Here is a 22,088-nt window from a genome sequence, read left to right on the forward strand (position 1 = left end):
TCAAGTTCCTGAATAACTCAAGTGCTCAGGTGAGAAGCCCGCAGGAGATGCCACCCTTGTTGTTCAGTATGGGCACGGATCCCAGGCCCCGCTGCCCGGGCCGTGCCAAAGCGCCGGCAGATACGCAGGGGCCAGCGAGCGGGCGCGGGCGGCAACGTCCCGGGACCCCCGAGCCCAGCCCGTCCCCGCCCGGGGGCCCGCACGCGCCGCCGTCGCACGGTGCCCCCGCCCCCGGGCGCGCTCACGGCCGCGGGGGGCCGCTGGGGGGCAGCAGGGAGCAGCTTCGCGGCCCCGCCCCGCGCTCCATGGTGCGAGCTGGGAGCGGCTCTTCCGGTTCCGGGGGCAGGAGTCGGGCGGGCGCGGCGCGATGGTGCTGCTGGAGAGCGAGCAGGTGCGGGCCAGGCCGCGCGGAGCCGCACCGGCTCCATGGGCCCCTTCGGCCTCTGTCCGGAGCGGAGCCTCTCCCGTGCGGCGTGTAGGGGCCGGGCCGGGCCGGGCCGCTCCGGGGCCACCACTCGGGGCAAGGTCTCGCCTCCCCTGCCGGCAAACCCCAGGGGCCGGCCAGGCTCCGGGCCTCGCCTAAAAGCCCGGGGCTTCTCGGCGCCCTCTAGTTAGTCGGTTGCAGGCCGCGGGGCTTGAAGGGCGCTTGGCCCGCTGAAGTCCAGTAGCGCCGCGGGCCTGCCCTTAGCGTCCCTTTCCCCACCTGCCTGGCTGGTGTCCCCGGCCTTGCACTCAGCAGGGACCGGAGACAAGAGCGGGCTCGGCCTGACTTTCAGCTTCTCGTGCGCCGGCAAATCGCCGTTCCGCGTGGTTTGCAAACGCTCAAGCAAGTGTCTAAATCAAGCTGCAATGTCTTCCTCTGGCTTTTAAAATAGCAACTTCGATAAAAGAACGTGGTGCGGATAATAGGAATGCTACTAAGGTGTGTGTTCGATTTTACAAAACGCTGTTGATAACCACAGTGTTGCCAACAGGGCTACTTTAAATAGCTTAGCTCCCTCTGTCCTTTTGGGTGAGGGAAGCTATATGCAAGCTTTCTTCGTACCACACCTGCACTGGTTTACCCCATGCAAATTCTGGGTCTAAGTTGTTGGGAAGCATTGTAGTGTAAGAATGCTACCTACTTTAATGAAACATCTGCCGTTAATTACATTGAGAATGGCAATATTTGCTACCTAGCGGAAAACTTTCCTGTCTCTTAAAAGAAAAGGAGGACTTGTGGCACCTTAGAGACGAACAAATTTATTAGAGCATAAGCTTTCGTGAGCTACAGCTCACTTCATCAGATGCATGTAGCTCACGAAAGCTTATGCTCTAATAAATTTGTTCGTCTCTAAGGTGCCACAAGTCCTCCTTTTTCTTTTTGCGAATACAGACTAACACGGCTGCTACTCTGTTTCCTGTCTGTTGCTTCCCTCCCCCCCCCCTCCGCCCTCTAGTGGTAGTTCTTAACCAGAGATGGGTCTCTTCTTTCATTTACAGTTCTTGACAGAACTGACAAGGCTTTTTCAAAAATGCAGAACCTCAGGGAGCGTTTACATAACACTGAAAAAATGTAAGTATCAGCGCCTTTATAGTGGATTAAAGGAACACCGTCAGTTTAAATCAAAATTCTTCTGCTCCCATTAAATTCCACTTGTTGCTATTTATGCTCTTTGTATACTTTCTGCATTTCTCTCAGCTTAGGCAAAGAAAAGTCAAGTCGTTTTACTTTAAAATTGTTAGTGATGCACTGTTTGAAATTTAAACGTTGCAATGAAATGTTGAACAGCTCTCATTGGAACTTTTTAAAAGAGATGATATGGACATTTTATTCTCAGATTTATAAATGCTGTAGAGAGGAGGTGAACTAGGCCAGCAAAATAGCTCACTATCTGTTCCTGAGGGGAGGCATATGTTGCATAGCTTCAGAGTGTAACCTGTGCAGAAAAATCTTTGATATGGTGTCTTGATTCCAAATTGCGTTACAAGCTAGTGGTATACAGGTTGGTGGTGGTGGCAGGCACCCTCTTGATGCACTGAGATTTTGGAAAAAACGTTTTAATAAAATCTGGATAAACAGATTATGACATGCCTTTGGTTTTCAACACAGATGATGGTCGAACAAAACCCATTCCACGTAAAGGCCATGTGGAAGGTTTTGAGCCTGCAGACAACAAATGTCTTCTGAGAGCAACAGATGGGAAGAAGAAGATTAGCACAGTGGTAAGTAGCAAATCTGGGTCAGAGAGAACATGCAAACTCATTTGTTCCTGAAATAATTGGCTGCATCATTCAGGCTGAAGGCCAACTTTAGCTAATGTAACAGTCTGGAATTTTTACACATGGTGGATAAACCATCAGTGTCAGGTTTGAGAGCAGTCACAGCTTGGGCATATGAAGATAGTGTGGGTATTTGGATGCTGGAGATATGGGGCTCAGTGTTCCTGAGAGAGTTTGAATGTGCTGTGGGAGAACTTGAATGGATGTCACAAATGAATGAAAAGGAATCTGAAGAGAGTATCTTATGTTGAAAAACTAGCAGGATAACTTAGTCTGTAATATAAACAAAAGTGAAAGGCACTGGAATGAGCAATTAATTGTCTGGGGATTTCACATTGAGGATTATTCTCTGTTTGAAAGTGTGTAGATCTGTAGAGGAAATGCTACCCTTTTACTGAGAGGTGACTTAAATTGGTGGTGGTAGGGGGGAGAATCGTCCTCTAAAAAACTAGATATGTTACCAAGAGTACTTTCCTGTTATCCCTCCACACATGGTCTCTAACTATTTTGATGCCAACTCTTCAATGTGATCACTTGAGCAGACATAAGTGTGGCTAGGTGGGACCTGGTGTTTAACTGACAGGCAAATGTTGATGGAAATTTTTAGTCCTAGGATAAAATGTTTCCAGTATTTCAGCTTAACACCCAAATTTGCTTTTCCCAGGTAAGCTCGAAGGAAGTAAATAAATTCCAGATGGTAAGTTTCCTATGTTCTCTCTTTTCGTTCTTCTGTATTGTAAGGAAGAATATTCAATAATTTAAGATAAGCCATGGAAAGCTACAGATCATTCTCCCATCTCTAAATGGGTGGGTTGGTTAAATATTTAAAGTTACAGGATAGATGCTTACAACAAATGGAAGTATAGCTCCATATCTTGGTAAGTATATGGTCTCTCCATTTGCATGAAATTCTCCAAAGCATCTTACTTAACTCTTGTGTATCATTGTGGGGAAGAAAGGGGTGGTTTCCTGATGAGTTTGAACATTCTGTAAAAAGGAGCTGTGTGGAAATATAGGTTATCTAAAATGGAGATTTTGTACAATTTTTATTTTTTACTCCAGTGCACTGTCTCTGAATATTTGGTCAATCTTAAAGGTGTTTATTTCATGATTGCAGGCCTATTCTAACCTGTTGAGAGCTAACATGGATGGCCTGAAGAAGAAAGACAAGAAAAGCAAAAATAAGAAAAGTAAAGCAACCCAGTGATGGAACAGAATGTCTTTCCATCACTGCAAGACTTGAGTTCTAGTCTTCAAAGTCGGTTTTTTCCTAAGTCAACACTTTCTTTTGGATGTAGAATACTGAGACGTGAACAATACCGGCACTTAAATAAAATTGTTGTTTGGCAGGAATAGTCACAAGATTAGACTGAAACCTCTTCACTCTCAGCTGCCATGTTCTTACACAGGATGGTCCGTGTAAACTGTTTAGGGGGATGCAGTGGGTAGTCACAAGGGCAAAGAATAGATCTTAAGTAGTGAATGAAAGCTTAATTCTGTAGATAAGCCCCGTGTAAACTAAGTAGGGAAGTTGAGAATTAGTGGGAACATTGCCTTTTTTTTTTTTCCTATTAATTTAGCTTCTAGAAGTGATTGAGGTTAAGAGTTCATGACAAAAAAAAAAAAAAAAGTCCTAGAGCTTCACATGTTACAATTGCAATGACTGTTTTAGTAAAAGTCTCATTCTTATGAATGTGTTCAGGGATTTGGTGCATCTTACTTTGAATGGTTATATTGTAAATATAGTATCTCTTGATGCTTTGTTGTGAAAGGTAATGTTTACTTGTTCCTATTAAACAATCAGAAGTGCATTTGGTTGAAATGACTACTGTAATTCTATTGGGCGTTAGTGAATAATCATACATTAGTCCATAAAAAGAAAAGGAGTACTTGTGGCACCTGAGAGACTAACACATTTATTAGAGCATAAGCTTAGTCCATGTTTGCAGTGGGGATCCAAGCAACCAGTCACCTAGGTCTTGTACTACTTACAAGTAGTAATACAGGCATTAGAACCCCTACTCCTGAACATACATCATGACCTTTTGTACTTGTATAAATAGGTAGTGAATTTTCTTGTAGCATTCTGTGCTGTCTATAATTTCTGTTCTAAACAACTAGTGCCCCCTCCCCTGGAGTAAGTGGAAGGTAATTCCTCTAAAGGTTGATAGAGGGTCATACTCAGGGCTGGCTCTAGGCACCAGCTTTCCAAGCAGTGCTTGGGGTGGCAAAATTGGTAGAGCTGCCCCGGTCATACTAAGGCTAGCTATGTAATAAAGGGGCAGATAGACGACAGCACTGGAAAGTTCATTTGAGTACAGGATTAAGATGGCATACCATAAGCAGCTTAAATAAAGGCACTGTATTTGTTGAAAATCTATCATCATGGATGGAAGGCACTTGTTGTCAAGCCAAATGCTGGACTTGTGCTAGGGTCAGTTAAACTCTCAGAATGGAGAGAGCTGCTGGACTTTTGCGTGGCAGAAACACCTGCCCTCTCCTCCCCCCAACAAAAGACAAAGTTAAGCAATCCTGTAAATAAAGTTGTACCTGTAATTATAAGGGGAACTGGTATGAATGTCTATATTATTATCCCACTTAGGAGCCCCATTTGTGGACCAGAGTTTACAATCAAAGAAGTTAGGATTGCCTAAACCTTTCTATCTTAAGATCCTGTTTTCACTTAACATTGCTAATGTTTTGGGCTTGAATTTTCCATGTTGGGTTTCTGCTTGGACCGTCTTTTTTTTGGTGGGGAAAGTTACAGCTAACACAGTTCAGCTGTTTCAGAAACTGAGGTTTAGGAAAGAGAGTCTTAATTTTTCAGTAGAACAGTTTTAGCACCTCCATAGTTTGGGGTAAAGACTTGAAATTTTGCAGGTGGTAGGGATCAGAGAGGTGTCTTGGTGTCCTGGAGAAATTTCACCCAACCTTGATGGAGTTATAGTAGGGCTGTCAAGCAATTAATTGTGCTATTAAACAGTAATAGAATACCATTTATTTAAATATTTTTGGATGTTTTCTACATATTGATTTCACTTACAACATGAGCACTATATACTTGTTTTTGATTACAAATATTTACACTGTAAAAAACAGCATACATTCGTATGCCCCTTCATGCTTCAGTCACAATTCCAGAGGATATACTTCCATGCTGATGACGCTTGTTAAAAAAAAGTGTTAAATTTGTGCCTGAACCCCTTGGGGGGAGAACTGTTCGTTTCCTGCTCTGTTTTACCCTCATTCTGCCATATATTTCATGGTATAGCAGTCGCAGATGATGACCCAGCACATGTTCATTTTAACACTTTCACTGCAGATTGGTACCTTCTTTGCATTTAGTCAATGTGGCACTTCTAAAGATAGCTACAGCACTCAACCCAAGGTTGAAGAATCTGAAGTGCCTTTGAAAATCCGAGGGGGACGAGGTGTGGCGCATGCTATCAGAAGTCTTAAAAGAGCAATCCTCCAATGCAGAAACTACAGAACCCGACCACCAAAAAAGAAAATCAACTTTCTGCTGGTGGCATCTGACTCAGATGATGAAAACAAACATGCATCAGTCCGCACTGCTTTGGACGGCTATTGAGCAATTCTCCCCCCAAGAGTTCAGTCACAAATTTAACTTTTTTTTTTAACAAGCATCATCAGCATGGAAGTATATCCTCTGGAATTGTAACTGAAGCATGAAGGGGCATACAAATGTTTAGCATCACTGGCACATACCTTGCAATGCTGGCAACAAAAGTGCCATGTGAACACCAGTTCTCACTTTCAGGTGATACTGTAAATAAGAAGAGGGCAGCATTATTTCCCATAAATGTAAACAAACTTGTTTGTCTTAGCGATTGGCTGAACAAGAAATAGAACTGAGTGGACTTGTAGGCTCAAGTTTTACATTGTTTTGTTTTTGAATGCAGTTATTTTTTGTTCCGAATTCTACATTTTTAAGTTCAACTTTCATGATAAAGAGATTGCACTACCGTACTTGTATTAAGTGAACTGAAAAATACTGTTTGTTTTTTACAGTGCAAATATTTGTAATCAAAAATATAAAGTATGCAGTGCTCACTTTATATTTATGTTGTAAGTGAAATCAATATTTGAAAAGGTAGGAAAACATCCAAAATATCTAATACATTTCAATTGGTATTTCATTTTACAGTGCAATTACAATTGATTAATTGATAGCCCTAGTTATAAGCCTCTAAAAATCACCATTGGCACATGCTTAGAGGCATATTAGCAAAATTCCCTAAATATGCTGCTGTCTGTACTGAGTATGCTCTTGGGTAAGACTTTCCCTGAAATTGGTCCTCCCTGCAGTCAGATACCAGAACTGAGAGAAGAGGCTGTCACTGCGGCCATATAAAGGAAGAGCAAAGGGGGTGGGGGGAGTTAAGGTTGCTTATACCTTTACTTTTAAAAATAATTCCTAAAACTCTCTCCCTCTCCCCCCTAATTTTGTATTTTTCTCTGTACTTAAGCTGTTGAGACACAATGGTATTTATTTCCAAAGCAAACATGTCCTCCATTCCAAAAAGATCTGTTTCATATTAGTGTTGTAAAATTAATTCTTACTGATTCTTGATCCTTCACTATCTGCAGCTGGCTTACACAGGAAGTGAATATGCTATATAAGGGGATTGTACGACCCCTTATTTTAAGATCACAGTTGAGTAAGAACATTCAGGGGGTTTTCATCCCATATACTGATGATTAATGCCATACATATTTGAAAAACACTGGCTACTTACTTAAAATAGCTTTTTAAAAAGAAATTTTAAGTTATAGTACTATTCAGGAGGCTGCAGCAAGGTAGCTGCAAATTGTAGACATTCTGGAACAGCTCCGCAGTTTTTGCTGAGTCACTTTCACTTTCCCATCCATTGATATTGTGCAAGCAAATACACTTGTAAACTTTTTTCTTGTAATAGTGACGTACGTCTTTCAGTAACCTAACTGTGCACTAAGAAACATGACCCTTTAACATTTATTTTGAACTTTTTTATATAACACTTTTAATAAGTTTTACATATAAAAATGCAAAGTATGAAGCTGGCCACTACACACTAAAAAAATAAAGGCAGTAATTGCCTGAGTCTCTCTATATCACAGCTTACTGAAATTTCATGAATTTCCTATATCAAAAGTCATAATGAATGTGCAACAATTATTTCACATTATTTGATTAATGGTTTTGGTTTCAGTTTATGTATCTTTTGGTAGAGTCACTTAAGCATCCCACCAACAGAAGCCTCTTTAGAACTAAAACAGAATTTTGTAATAGTCATCTCGATAAGAGTACAGGATAAGCATAGGAATTCTGTAGAGGAAAAAGGACAATGTTAGAGTTTACCGCCAAGAGAACGGCGTAATTCATTCTAAACCCTCCAAAAATAGTAATTTCTAGAGACAGGGTCTTAGAGTATGGCCTCTGAATTCTCTTAAGAGATGGGAAAGATCTTATTGTACATCACTAGTAAATCCTACTGTAAATGCAGGATTGTTCTAAATATTTTTTCTTGCGCTATGTCCACTTATTTTAAAAGGATCCAAGTAATGGTATTTCTACGATTTCCCTGAATAGACATCACTGTCAAAGCTTTTCCTAAAATTTAGCCTAAATTTTTACTTCTAATTTCAATCCTTTCCTTATTATACCTCTTTTTGCTACCCTAAATAACAATTATCTCCATCCCTTAACATGTCCAGATGACTAAGATTTGAATTCTAGAACAGAGAATTATTTAATTTTCTTCCACTGGGGGGGAGGGGGATTTAACTTTGACCATGAAAGGGACTGTCTTACATAGAACTATATGCACCATTGGGGACAGTTAGCATATAATTTATGGAATGTCAGCACTTCAAAGAATACTGCCTCATGGAAACTGCTGAATATTTGTGAAAGGGTTAGTGTGTGTGTTGAAAAAACACCTGAATTTAAAAGGCCTAGGTTAGGATTGATAAAACTTCTCATTTTACAGTAGCTTAAACACTATTAAATTGGCTTTCAATAGCAGCTAAGTGGCAAAGAATCAAGTTAGGAGCAGCTCTACGCAACTTTATTATAGGTAAGTTTCTTCTCTGATAAGATTCTGCCTCAAATTTAGTTTTCTCTTCTCAGATAAAGTGGAGGTTGAGCGTGGAAGTTTTAACAGAAGATCCTCTGGAAGTCTCCTACTAAAAGGAGAGAGTACGGTCACTGGGTTTTAGTATTCAAAGCTTTGTAAGCTGTTGAGGAATACTGGAATTGATCTGCACTGTTAATGCATGATTGGTGTCTGTTTCATTGTTTTTTAAAGTGTTTGACATCTCCAGTAGTGAAAGGCACTATTATTAGAAAGTCAAATTCTAGTCCCATTGAATGGCTCACCAAAGTTAACTGAACACTGCTCTCATATTGGAGGGGGAAGAGTGGCTCTCAACAAAATGCACAAAAAGTTATTTAGCTTTGAAACATTCAGTTTTTGAGAGAATGAAATGGTTAGCGAAAAGCTAAACCAGATTTTTTGAGTTCTGAATTATTTTTTTCCATCTACACATTTCTTTTCTGCATTTATGCTGAGAGTATTTTAAGATAGGTTTTACTATATATAAATGGAAAGAGTTTGTTTAAAAGGTCCTTAGCCTGTTCAGCTACGCCAAATACCCACAGCCAAGTTTTATGTATAAACTTTTCCTCTGCAGAGTTATCACCATTGTAGAAACACTTGCATCCTCCGGTCCTACCCGTGTTCTTTCACATGTACTAAAATCAGTGGGAGCCATGGATACTCAACAGTTCTGAAGTCCAAGTCTGTCTGTCAGAAGGGAAATTCTGCACAATTGACATAAGAGAACAAAAATTCCCAGCTATCAGAGCCCACATCTGTCTAAATCTGTTACTAGTTATGCTGCCAAAAGCCAAATGTGTTAATTACCCAGAGAGGAAGATGCGATGATTAAATGTGGGCTAACATCTCTCTCAAGAATTTGCATATCCCACAGCTCAGTTACATACTTATTTATACTTGTATAAACTGTGGTGTTTAGATGAATGTTAGGTCACACCTTAAGACTATACAAATGGGGACAAGAGGACCAGTCAAGTGTTTTCACCCTAAGATAAACAGGAGCAATTTTAGGAAATATTTAAATGGAGTAAGACACTTTTCAGGAGGGTGCATTCTTTGCCTTTCTCTAGAGAAAATGTACAGCAGCCTATTTACCACAGTTCAAATGTGTGGAACAGCTCAATTGTTCCAATTATTGTAGGTGCTGCAACAAATATATTTACCTCTTTTCTATTTTGATATTGTAAATTTCATCACAAATGGCTTGTAGGTATCTCTGCTTTGGCAATCGTGACATCAATTGTTTTACAGTCGTGTAAAAGGCTTGTTCATCTCCATCATACTGTAAGGAAAAAGGATGAGGAATTTTCATATATATTACATTTCATTAGGAAAGAAAAATAGTGTCACTGCGGGGAGGGTTCACTTTTCTGAAGGTCATGCAAACAGAATAGCAATACTCTGTTTCTTAACCTGCCAAAGAACTAGCTTCTTGAAACAAAATGCACAAAACTGCATGTACAACTTGACTCTGTTATAGCAGAGATCTTTGTAAGGAGGCTACTGGTGATCAGCTTCTCCCCTCCTACAGTATGACAGATCGAGGGGGAGCGAGCAGATCGAGGGACGTGATCGTTCCCCTCTATTCGACACTGGTGAGGCCTCATCTGGAGTACTGTGTCCAGTTTTGGGCCCCACACTACAGGAAGGATGTGGATAAATTGGAAAGAGTACAACGAAGGGCAACGAAAATGATTAGGGGTCTAGAGCACATGACTTATGAGGAGAGGCTGAGGGAGCTGGGATTGTTTAGTCTGCAGAAGAGAAGAATGAGGGGGGATTTGATAGCTGCTTTCAACTACCTGAAAGGGGGTTTCAAAGAGGATGGCTCTAGACTGTTCTCAATGGTAGCAGATGACAGAACGAGGAGTAATGGTCTCAAGTTGCAATGGGGGAGGTTTAGATTGGATATTAGGAAAAACTTTTTCACTAAGAGGGTGGTGAAACACTGGAATGCGTTACCTAGGGAGGTGGTAGAATCTCCTTCCTTAGAGGTTTTTAAGGTCAGGCTTGACAAAGCCCTGGCTGGGATGATTTAACTGGGACTTGGTCCTGCTTTGAGCAGGGGGTTGGACTAGATGACCTTCTGGGGTCCCTTCCAACCCTGATATTCTATGATTCTATGATTCTATGACAGCAGCAGCATGCTGGGAAGGCTGAAGTGGCCCACTTTTCTTCTGCAGAGTTATCACCACTGTAGAAACACTTGCATCCTCCTGTCCCACCTGTGTTCTTTCACATGTACATGCACCAGAGCATTCTTTGGTCCCCTCTGCCACAGGATGGGCTTTTTCCCTTCTGAACTGATATTAAAAAGCATATTTGATGTGAACATAATTTTGAGGTTTCTTTGATTTCCAGTATTTTGGCTACTTAACACAATTTTGTGGCTAATTTAACATTCCTATGAGCATCTTTACGTTAGCATTACTTTATTTCATGTATGAACTTTACACTTCTATTAACATTTATCAATTTCTTGACTCAAAAATAAGTTCCCACAGTACCCCTCTTCAGGTAATATGCAAATTTACGAGAATCGTTGCAGTCCTCTAGTCTCACCAGCAGGTGGCACTATAGTATAAACACCTAGACCAGAGCATAAATTTAGCATTAGGCTCAAGTGTTAGATTCAGCACAGCCAAAGTACATTTTGTTGAAGCCTTTTGCATGTTATGCTAATCAATTCTAACATTACCCAATTATGATTTATTTCAGTATAAGTAGGTACTGTTTGATGTGGTTTTATTTTCTAAGACATCTACAGTATTTTGACAAAAAGAAAAGGAGTACCCGTGGCACCTTAGAGACTAACAAATTTATTAGAGCATAAGCTTTCGTGAGCTACAGCTCACTTCATCGGATGCATTTGGTGGAAAAAAAAAGCTGTAGCTCACGAAAGCTTATGCTCTAATAAATTTGTTAATCTCTAAGGTGCCACGGGTACTCCTTTTCTTTTTGCGAATACAGACTAACACGGCTGCTACTCTGAAACCAGTATTTTGACAGATAGGCTCATTAAACATTTTAAAACAAATTATTTCAATTACTGCCACTCATTCATGTTTAAAAAAAAAACAACAAATTTTCAGAAGTTTATCTGATAACTAATTGCCAGAGGACTGCCACTGAGAGATAGATATGAAAGACAAGTAGGGCTCCACCAGGGAGGTCCAGCTCCAACCCCCCAAGCTGGTGAGAGAGAGGGGCTACTGAAGGGATTTCTCTCAGGATGCTATCCCTAGACTGTGTTTAGGATCAATGTCTTTCATATTAACTTTTGTTAGTAGATGTCTGCCAAATTTTAAGCCACCCCTTTCTCTCCCACTACTTCAGAGTCTCCTGACTTGTAGGGGAAGTCCACAGTACCATAATATATCCTCAGCTCAACTTCCCAACAGCATTGAGAAATGGGGATAAGGTTTTGCTTATTGACTTAGTTCCTCATCTTATGCTGTTTGGGTCATCCTCCCTCACTAAGAACTCCATCACACATCTTTGCTGCGGTGTACTCCCATGCTGCAGCAGAACAAAACTCACATTAAACACAGAGTTCTGAGCAGTAACCATAAAACTAATCAGAATCATGTTCATTTCAATGGCTGCTGTCTGGGAAACATTGAAGCAGCCACAGCTCAAGACAGCATGGATCTGTTCACATTCAACAGGGTAGCTTCATGAACAAAGACTAAAAATCTTTTCTTTATTTTAAATGAAAGCTGAAATTCTGCAAAAATTGTTGACTAAGGACTCCACCAGCTCAAGAGGAAACGTTTCCTACTTGTGCATTTGGCAAATGGATTTTTCAAGGCTTATTCTAAACCCTTTGTGTCTGTACAGAATTGTTTAGCCTTTCTTAAACTCTTTAAAAGAAAAACTGGGTGAGAATTTCACCACTGATCTCAATAAGGACAATTTCACCTCATTAACTTTAAACCTTCGAAAACCTACTGTTAAATCAAAATTACATATACACAATTTACTCTACATTGCTTACCTCTAGTGACAAGAAGTGTATTATAGTTTCTTTTGACAGATCTACCTGCAAAAATAGCAGGGCAAAGACGTCAATGTCAAGGAATCAAATGTGATATAGTTTAACAAGTAAAAGTAACTTCTTTTTCCAGTTCTAGTCCTGTCATCATTCTGGCCATGTGAAGATCTCTGTTCTCAAAAAAGGGGTCAAAACTTAATCTCTAATTTATAAAAAAAAATTTCAAATTCATTTGGCCTGCATCAGAATTTTAGGCATTTCCGAAGACAAGTTTTATGTTTGGCAGAGCTCATCTGTATACATGGAAAGTCTTCCCTTCATTTCAAAAAAGGTAAACATGCTTATTTCTAAAGGGCACATAGGAAAGATGCACTATATTTAACCTCTTCAGAAAGTGTTGACAGAGAACCCAAAAAGTAACATTTAAATGTGCTTTATAGTGATAAACTGCAGCAACAAATTACTATTAAATCCACCACCACACAGGAGTTAGAGGTGCAAGTAGTTAAAATGTAAACATTTTACTATATGCAGCAGTCTCAATTCATACAGCAGGAAGCATTTCTCAATATACTAGCTAAACATTGTGTTGGTTTTATTTTACAACAGATTTCTAAATTTGGTTACAATTGCCAATTCTAAAATTTGAGATTATGGCTGGTGACAGCTACCTTGCTAGCAATTAACATTAAAGACCTGAATGACCAAGCATTTGCATTTCATTTAGGCGTTAGCAAACAGACTTACAGCTAAAATTTCAATCTCACTGGTTTTCTGTTGCAGATTAGTAATGAACGTCTGGAGTCTTGTTTGTACCTGCAAATTAAAATTAATAGTGAATAAAAGTTGTATACAAATTTCTCCTGTTACACTGAAGTTGGGAACCTTTGTATTCTGTTGCAAGAAACATAACATTTAATTCTCGATAATTAACTTTGATATTCCGATGGTCAATTGTTAACGAGGAATATGTGGACATCTTACATTAATGTGAGGAGAATGAGCACAGGGCTCATGCCCACTTATGAAGTATTTTTGTCAGTTATGAGTATAGTGGTAGGAGAGATCATATTAGGACTGAGGTTAGGCAGAATTAACACATGATTATGAATTTCCCTAGACAGAGTCAAAGTTATGCGTTCATGGGCACTAGTAGAGGCCACCTTTCACAAAGAGAAGAGAAGACACCACTTTAATCAGAGATTGGCAGTAGAATCACAAAAGGCAGTCCTGGAATACACTGTAGCTCCTCTGCAGTTCAGAGGAGATGGCTGCATTTTGGGCAATAGGATATTGAACTGCTGGTGCATTCAGTCCCATTACATTACACTACTGCCTTCTTTCTGGAGCAGCATGAGAATCCAGCAATCTATAAAAATTGTCGCATTCTTGCATAAAAAAATGAGTTTTGCTGCTATGGAAAGTAAGTTAGATTCCATCATGCAATCCAAATATTTTGGAAGCCAATAAATCCTGAATTTTCTATCCTCTTTGGATTGGAGTCTATTCTTTTTTTTCTTAAGTTTGGTACATTGTTAGCATCCAAGTGAGGAAAACTCCATCTCTCTTTCATACAGTGTCTAACATTATACCACTAAACATTCTGTTTTAGGCAAAGTGGGGCACTGTTTGTATGCATCATGTTGGAAAACTTTTGCTTGCACCCCTGAGCTTGAGGGCATAATGAAACATTAGACTATAGCGAGCATACATTTGAGTCCACTGCATACACATTAAATACAAAATCTATGTTTAACTTGTAACTTTAACATTTTCTTAAGAACTCAAAAGTCAGGAAGTGCCAGAAATAGGGTTCCCCATAGAGTCTTCACTGAGATCTGTACACATGCATTATGAGAGCCTCGCCCCAAATCATGTGGGAAGTCTGTGTTAAAGCCACAAACTGGTCTCCGTGGGTCTCATTTCAATGCTTTACACCCGTGGAAAAATCCATTTTCCCCTTCTTGTAACCCTTTGCCTCATTCACTGTCCATTCTGCAGACTAAATGAGGCACAGATCCTGCAGAACAAACCATCTGTGATCATGATATTACAGCTACATGCAGGCAGAAAAAAAAAATTCAAACCAAAACTGAAAGAAAAAAGAACGACGTATACCTGAGTTTCATAACGCCGTCTGACACTGGCAGGCAATTTTTCAGGAGCGATAACACTCACATTTGGCACTACAGAAGTTCCATGTGGTTCAAATAAACCTAAAATGCAAACAATTTGAGAATGTATTCTTTCTTCACATAAACAAGCATGTTATATCCTGCTTTAAACAAAATGAACCCCACTAATCTTAATGGGTCAAGACTTATTTACTACTCTGATGTGTGCTATTGAAGCAATTGTGCAATTTTTGTGGCTGCAACTTAAAGCGACTCACCCTGCAAAATCTTCTGATTCTTAAACCAATAGAAAAAACAGGATGGAACCTGGTTGAGTGCGTCCTTCATTAGCTTTCTGCACTGTCCACATTATAAGTCACATCACTTTGCAGCAAGATAGCCACTTCCAGCTAAAGAATCAGAAATGTCTACTGTAAACAAAGTTTTAGTTTATTCAGTCAGTCCTTCGTGCCTTGTCAACGTTTTGATTGGTGGGCCAAGCAAAATGGTTGCATGTTCCTTGTAAGTTTATTATAAAATGACTTCTGCATTTTATAGGAAAATGTAATTTAAACTTTTCAAATTTTAGACACAGCATTTGAGATTAGAAAATAATTACTCTAGCCAGGTAAAAGTTGTAAGGAAAGACATTTGTGGTTTGTTTATAGTGATTCTTGTAATGTGATTAAAATATATACTACTTTATTGCAAAGAATGTTTATTGTATATAAACAGTCCATTTTAGCCTAGAATTAGTGATTATATACCTGAAGTATTAGCAAATGATCCTTTTAGATTTTGTACTGAGAGATTATCTGAAGTTTCTCTAAAAGCAAGCAAACAAAAACAGTTATAAAAATAGACACATAATAATGTAAAAGCAGTATAGTAATGTAAGCTACTGTTAGCAAACTTTCACATACAAAGGTATTTTGTATTCTTTTCACGCCAATTAGCTGAAAAAAATGTAATGGAGATTTTCAGCATACAAATATTTCCAAATTAAATCCTGTATTTTTGATTAGTTAAGACATTCCAACATGCAATTAAACTTGTTAATTAAAAAAAAGAACCAACTGTCTTCAGCAATCATTGTAAATAGGAAAACTTTCCTTGCTACTTTCACTAACTGTAAATGGGAAATATTTTAGACACCAGGTTTCTCTTTCATAACCTCTTTACTCCTATATAGGATCCTGCATTTAGATCATATCATGTTGCTTCTGTGACATAGCAGTCATATTAACTTCAATAAATGAATGTCAAACAGGGAAAATAGTTGGATTTCATGGCCTGATCAAGCAGGAGGAGATGAGCAGCAGGGGAAAGGAAGAGCTCTTCTTGCAAATCAAATTGTTAAAAAAATACCCACATAGCTGGACTTTTCTTCAAATGTGTCTTAGTATGGAAATTTCCTATTACCGAGCTACATTTTGCAAAGCTATTCAAGAGTAATACTGAAGGCCAATCTTTTGATGATAATTACATGTACATCCATGATAGTATAAAAGTAAAGTCCTGATTATTCAGTCTGCGCTTCTACTTTCACACGCTCATGTGCATACTTGAATGATTCTAATAAATGCAAGAATTTTACTGTAAGCTTTTTGGGGCAGGGAACTCTTTTGCTCTGTGTTTGTATGGCACCTAGCACAATAAGGTCCTGGTCCACAAGAGGGGCTCATGAGTGCTACTGCGATACAATCAATAAGTAGTATCAAAGTTCAGGCAGGTATGCTCATATGTTGCAAGTTAGAACAATTTTGCTAACATAGAAACCCAGCTGAAAATCTGGCCCTAAATCTGTAAAGGAGTAGGAAGAATACTTCAAAATGTTACTCTCAGTTGCCTTTGGCAAATCTCAAGACATAACAGAAGTCATACAATCACATTATTTTCCTTCTTTTTCAAAAAGGAATTTGGCAAATCTCTCTCAATGGTAATTTTAATTAAAAATCAATTTAATAGAAACCTCAACTGAAGTCTTATTTTGAAAGACTATATTTAATTTGATTTATGAAATGACCTTTAATTTGACTACTCCTGTTCACTATTTATGCAGCTACCTGTTACTTCTTTCATCACAGACTTTAGTCTTCAGTTTCTGGGCCAGGTGTTCTACTAGATCAGACTCTACAATCCTTTTCTCCGTCTGCCGTTCCTTCTCGAAGGATTTCACCTACCAAATGGTAATTTAACATTTTAATGAGTTTAATGAGACTGCTAAATCTAAAAATCTACATAAATATACTGTGGAAACAAAGAAAAGTAAGTTTGAATAGGCTCATCATCTATTAAAGATGCAATTATCAGATGGAATAAGACAGACTATCTGTTCATCTGATCACTGGCCAATTAAACCCTCTGGCTTGGTTGATTAGATTTCTACAACCAAATAACTACTAATAATTTTTTTTGCATTTTCACTGCTTAGGTTTGGCCACTTGCACTTGTTAATATAGTATAGTTTAATATAGTTAAAAAGTAATAGTAGAGAAGTGGGGCAGAGTATAAAACAACAATTTAGACAATCAAAATCTCAATTAAACATAGGGTTTTCTCTCTTGCTATTTTAAATTAAAGGATTAATTTGGAATGTGGTTGTCTTTCACTGAATTTGCAGAGAGGTAACTCTCCAGCATTTGAACCTATACATATTTGCTCAGTCTTTATTTTATTAATTATGAAAAGACTAATTAAACTAGAGAATCGCTATGCCATTTAATATATTGACATGCTCTTTATATTTCTGCTCTAATGTAACAAAATACCATCACTAGGTTTTAAAAGATTAAATGCGTTTTTTTCATTGGATCTTTAATACCTAGATACATCACTCTGTGATCAAATAATTGTCAAGATCAACTTGTTCTTACAGTTAGTGTAAGAGGAAGATTTATAATTGAAGTAAGTGAAATGTATCTTGATGTTATACATTATAGCTATGTTATACAACCATGCCATATGGGGCAAATAATTTTAACAGATCACTGTTTTTTTATGAAAATGAATAAAAAGAAGTAGCAAAGATAATGGCCCAGAATCAGTGACAGCTTTGGGCACCAAAACCCTCTGTTATGCACAGGGGAGATACAGTACAGACAGTGGCAATTCAAGCTTCCTCACAATAACGCCTTTGCACATCAACCCTGACCTAGAGAGACAAATAGAAACGGTGGGTCATAGTTCTATGTATATTCAAACATTGTCTATTTTGCCAGCTGCCAATAAGACTGACAGTTTTCTTGGTATTTGTTTTGTAATGTAAACAACTGCCTAGTTGGAAGAAGCCAGAGACCACCAATTCATTTCACAATGTCACCAAACAGCCATTACATAGTGGTAACACTTGGTCACTACCTTTTTAAAAAAAAAAATACACAAATGCTTCTTAGATGAGACTCAATCTAAGATACCAGGTTTGTATTTAAACTACCAGATTCTTTTTTTCCCCCCAGATAAAAGAGGAGGGAGATTGGGCCTGGTAAAAAACTAGTAAGATGGGTCTGCTATGCATCTACTATCCATTCTTCAGAGTAATTTCATACTACTTATTAACTCTGAAACTGTACTGAGCTGAAATGCCAACTATTAAATTATAGAGCACTTTCCCCAGAAAATATTGTATTAGCTCTACAAAAACACAAAGACCACCAGATTATTCATCTGAAGTATTTACAAACTTCTCCCCAACCCCACCTTTACCTTTACATGACTTCCTTCTTTCTCAGAGACAAGAGCCACATATGTGATCCCAGAACATTTGCAATACTCTTGCAGTTCTTCTTGGGACTAAAGCAAGAAAAAGTAATAGTAGAGAAGTGGGGCAGAGTATAAAACAACAATTTAGACAATCAAAATCTCAATTAAAAGTTGACTGGAAATACATATATAGTGTACTTATTGACCTTCTGAGTAATGAAAAACTTTGTACATCAGTCCAGGAAGAACAATCTCCTTGTCAATTTATTTTCATGTTTCAAAGCGTATAACTCACTGAAGTGTTTCACCAAGATTTAGAAGTAGAAGCTGGATATTTGCATCCTTTGCATCTATTAGCAAGAATGGGCTATTCTTCTAGTGTTTGTAACTTTCATTACTAGCCCCACTCTTGCCTGAATGGATTCCTGTCCCTGTGTGGAGCTCCACTGACTTCAACTGGGCTTTGCACAGGATGTCCGTCTGTGCAGTTCTCAGTGAAGAATCAGGGCAAATGCTTGCTGTACTGACATAAAAGTTTGTCAGCATTAGTTGTCGAGGCAGAAAACTGTCCAAGGTTAAGTGCAATCAAGAGGTTGCAACTCATCATCTCTGAATAGCCTCAAGGAGGCCAGCAAGGGCCAATGTACACACAGGAAAAAACAAGTGACTTGAAGGGTATTAAATACTAGTTATACTTGCACTTCAACAGCATACAGCCAGATGCAGAGAAAAAGTAGGGAAATAGTGGACAATACTAAGGCAATAGAATATCATAATGTCAGCAAGGCAGTTAAGTGACTCAGAACTCTATGCTATGGGGCAATCTGAGTGTGCAGAAGCACGGTTCTCTACATTTGAGAGAATGGCTGTATAATGCCCTCAGTGAGTAATCATGGGCACGTCACCTGACCTGTCTGTGCTGTAAAATGAAGATTATGATGCTTATTCACATTGTAAAGAGCTACAGAGGAAAAATAGTATAAAAGCAAAGGTAATCTTCATTGATTTAAGGATAGCTGAATGGCACCTAGCTGCTCAATATTATGATTCTATAAATGAATAACCTCTAAGGCTGCTTTATCAATACCAGCCTTTATGAAACGGACATATATCTAACAAATATGTAGACAGACTCTTTACCTGGGACCAGTCATACATGATATCAGCAGGAATTCCCGCAGTCCAGAGTTTTTGAACGATATTGATGGCTCTCGTCATTGACATCTGCCCAACACTCACAACCAACAGATCACAAGAGCCCATAGTAACCTGGAAGAAAAGCAGAAGTGAGAGGGGCAGTGTGAGCAACCAGAGCTTGTTTTCAGGTGTAAAAATGTTGATATTACTGGAGAACAAATACATTATTGTGCAGCTTTTCAAGCAAATTAGGCAGAGACTACAATGGTTCATTATTAAGCATTTTTTTAAAATTAAGCTCTTCAGCAAATCTTACCCTGTTACAGAAAAAGCACTTGCAAAGCCTAAACCAGTGAGTTACCTGGCTTTACCTCCTCCCATTTAGCAATGTTAATTTACCTCTTCACAAAGAAGGATTAAAAATATACACATTCTGCTGCTGAGTGAAATTGTTATATGATTTACGTACGGAAGCACATTTCATGACGAAAAGAAGGACTAGGGACAAAAATATGATTTTTTTTTTAAAGGGGGGAGAATATGACTCTACATATGAGAAAACAGCACTTTTCCCCTTTCACAGATATCATTGAATAAATTTCAAAAAGGAAAATTTTATGCCATTAAACAAGCCATGTATTACATTTCAGTTTACCATTTTTTTAAAAATGTATATAGATAGAAGCAAAGGAAAATGCACCATTCCTTGAGGTTTCTGTCTATATTAGTATGGAATTATTTTGAGACACAGCTGAACATCTTAATACTTCTTGACTATCTCAGGCTACATACAGATTACTGAAATGACAGAAATACGAATGAAACCGGAGCCGAAACTTACAGAGTCCTCCACACTGGAAACTGCAGCAGTTATTTTATCTATAGCTATACTGACTCCAACAGCAGAAGGAAGTGGTCCTACTGTTTGCGGCCCTCTGAACTGTGGAATCTGAAAAGACAAGAAACAATGCTTTTAGTAAGGTATCAAAAAAGTATATGCTTTTAAAAAAAAAAAGTTAATTACACATACCAGATGATCGTATCTGCCTCCAGCTGCCAGAATTTCAGGCACAGTTCTTTGTCTGCGTTTGACGTATGCTATAAACTGAAAGATGACTCCATTATGCTGTTGCACTTTGTAAACGAGTCCTAAATTTATAGACACCTATAAAACAAAAATGATTATGTCCTCACTAAGTCTTACACCAGTTCTAGTTACACAATTGTAGAGTATTAAAATGTATACATTAGCATATCATGAAAACTTAACATGGTTTCTCTGCTTTTGAGGAGATTTAATGCTGCAACTAAAATATTGATCCCTGAAAAGACAGAGTCAGCCAAAAAATCCGAGTGAGGAAAGAATGTCTTAAATCTAAAGCATCACATGGGTTATGAACTACTGAAGATTTGTGTGTACGTCTCAAATAGCAAGCGTTTAGAGAAAATTAGATATTTCAAGTGTTACCATTTGTATTTTAGAAACTTAAAATTTTCAAAATATAAAATTTTAAATTTTTCAAAGAATCCCCTAGTACTCTCAGTCATATGTATGTAGAGAAAATTATTTTTCAGCTAAGAATGCAACTGAAATAGTCCAATTACACAGATATAAGTATTCTTCAGCTGAAGATCTCTTATCAATACATGCCCTATTCTAAGAGTGAGGATCTAAAAACAGGAGCCAATAGTGTTTATCACACACAGTACCACAATTTGATGGTGCTTTTTTCTGTTCTTCAAACTATCAATGGACTGGTCCCGGGGGAAGTGTTTATGAAGACAGAGCATTGGAAAAGAGCTATAAATCAATGAATTTATAATCCGACTGCTTTACAAACCTGAAGTTTTATACCAAGCTTCTTTAAGATACCCATGACTTCCTCCAGATCTTTCATGCCGTGCTTTACCAGCTGGGTGACACCAGTTTTTTGTTTTATCATTGCGTTTATCAACGGGCTTAAATCATTCAACTCTCCCTTCTGCTCAATAAATCTATACAGTCGAGAAAGCTGAAAATATACACAGATACAATAGCATACACATGCTTGAATACAAGGGATATGAACAACAACATAGCATTTGGTTTGTTGTGCCTAAAGGTTTACCATTTATACTTGTTTTGCAATGCAGACTAATAATTCTGCTTAAGAATTTGGAGGAGGGAGTGGACAGATGAGAATTCCTAGTCAGAGCATCAAAAAGTTGGATTGTGAGAGATCAATCTCAACCCATTCTCTATATTCATGCACTTAACTTTGCATAATACTATTTAGCATCTCACACGTTTTTCTTTTGGAAATCTGAGTCTACAATATTCCATTTACCCTTTGAACATCTGAATAATCTGAAACACAAATATTAAAAAAGGGGAGAAACCAAGAAAACAGTAACACTGAAAGAGACAAGTTAGACCATTTCCAAAGAGGTATGACAGCAAAGAGATCAATGGCATTTCAGTTGCAAATGCAGTGGCATCATCTCTATAGAATGAATGGTATATTCTTAGCTGAGGTTTTAATGGATTTCATAGTAAATAAAGTACTATAGACTTATAACAATTTATAGGGAAATACAAATATAATGTGTAGCCTTGAACTACTTACGCTGTTTGATGACAGAGACAGATTACAAAATTTGGCTTCCACTTCTCTTTTTGTTAACTTTTCGGTCTAAAGTACAACAAAACACACATTATATTGTAGCATACTTTTAGAAAATCCACTTTTGAGAAAAAAAGTTTACTAATTGTTTGAG

The 22,088-nt window shown here is 38.4% G+C and overlaps 2 protein-coding genes across 7 annotated transcripts in view; one reads left to right on the plus strand and one right to left on the minus strand.

The window, feature by feature from the left end:
• The first annotated feature begins 285 nt into the window (after positions 1 to 285).
• Positions 286 to 4,073, plus strand: SRP14 (signal recognition particle 14). Of its 2 annotated transcripts, none has more exons than XM_038405139.2 (5): positions 286 to 391; positions 1,483 to 1,555; positions 2,093 to 2,205; positions 2,927 to 2,959; positions 3,380 to 4,073. In XM_038405139.2, exons 1-5 carry the CDS (start codon positions 368 to 370, stop codon positions 3,467 to 3,469), a joined length of 333 nt encoding a protein of 110 aa, XP_038261067.1. In that variant the 5' UTR covers positions 286 to 367; the 3' UTR covers positions 3,470 to 4,073. The 2 variants fall into 2 exon arrangements, with proteins under 2 accessions (XP_038261067.1, XP_043373442.1); XM_043517507.1 differs by lacking the exon at positions 286 to 391 and adding an exon at positions 946 to 1,187 and having other exon boundaries at positions 1,397 to 1,555.
• Positions 4,074 to 7,257: 3,184 nt separating this feature from the next.
• EIF2AK4 (eukaryotic translation initiation factor 2 alpha kinase 4) overlaps positions 7,258 to 22,088 on the minus strand; it is a 77,319-nt gene continuing 62,488 nt past the window's right edge. For 2 of the 5 annotated variants that reach the window (XM_038405493.2, XM_038405499.2), the window contains 13 exons: positions 21,938 to 22,003; positions 21,173 to 21,343; positions 20,362 to 20,496; positions 20,173 to 20,280; positions 19,335 to 19,463; positions 18,198 to 18,284; positions 16,559 to 16,671; positions 15,260 to 15,318; positions 14,497 to 14,594; positions 13,126 to 13,194; positions 12,382 to 12,426; positions 9,548 to 9,666; positions 7,258 to 7,591 (listed from right to left, as the gene is read on the minus strand). In XM_038405493.2, coding sequence (XP_038261421.1) covers positions 7,534 to 7,591; positions 9,548 to 9,666; positions 12,382 to 12,426; positions 13,126 to 13,194; positions 14,497 to 14,594; positions 15,260 to 15,318; positions 16,559 to 16,671; positions 18,198 to 18,284; positions 19,335 to 19,463; positions 20,173 to 20,280; positions 20,362 to 20,496; positions 21,173 to 21,343; positions 21,938 to 22,003 — 1,257 coding nt within the window. In that variant the 3' untranslated portion in view covers positions 7,258 to 7,533. Of the gene's footprint in view, positions 7,592 to 8,803; positions 9,089 to 9,547; positions 9,667 to 12,381; positions 12,427 to 13,125; positions 13,195 to 14,496; positions 14,595 to 14,768; positions 14,903 to 15,259; positions 15,319 to 16,558; positions 16,672 to 18,197; positions 18,285 to 19,334; positions 19,464 to 20,172; positions 20,281 to 20,361; positions 20,497 to 21,172; positions 21,344 to 21,937; positions 22,004 to 22,088 lie in introns of those variants that run through there. The other 3 variants (XM_043517505.1, XM_038405494.2, XM_043517506.1) reach the window with 3 other exon arrangements.

The sequence above is a fragment of the Dermochelys coriacea genome, chromosome 6 (assembly GCF_009764565.3).
Source record: "Dermochelys coriacea isolate rDerCor1 chromosome 6, rDerCor1.pri.v4, whole genome shotgun sequence".
NCBI lineage: Eukaryota > Metazoa > Chordata > Testudines > Dermochelyidae > Dermochelys > Dermochelys coriacea.

What these genes read in the sequence shown, in the direction of transcription:
- SRP14 (XM_038405139.2), top strand. Translation starts at nt 368, where the DNA reads ATGGTGCTGCTGGAGAGCGAGCAG. An exon ending in TTACATAACACTGAAAAAAT is followed by an intron (nt 1,556 to 2,092) that starts GTAAGTATCAGC and finishes TTTTCAACACAG; the next exon opens with ATGATGGTCGAACAAAACCC. An exon ending in AAGTAAATAAATTCCAGATG is followed by an intron (nt 2,960 to 3,379) that starts GTAAGTTTCCTA and finishes TCATGATTGCAG; the next exon opens with GCCTATTCTAACCTGTTGAG.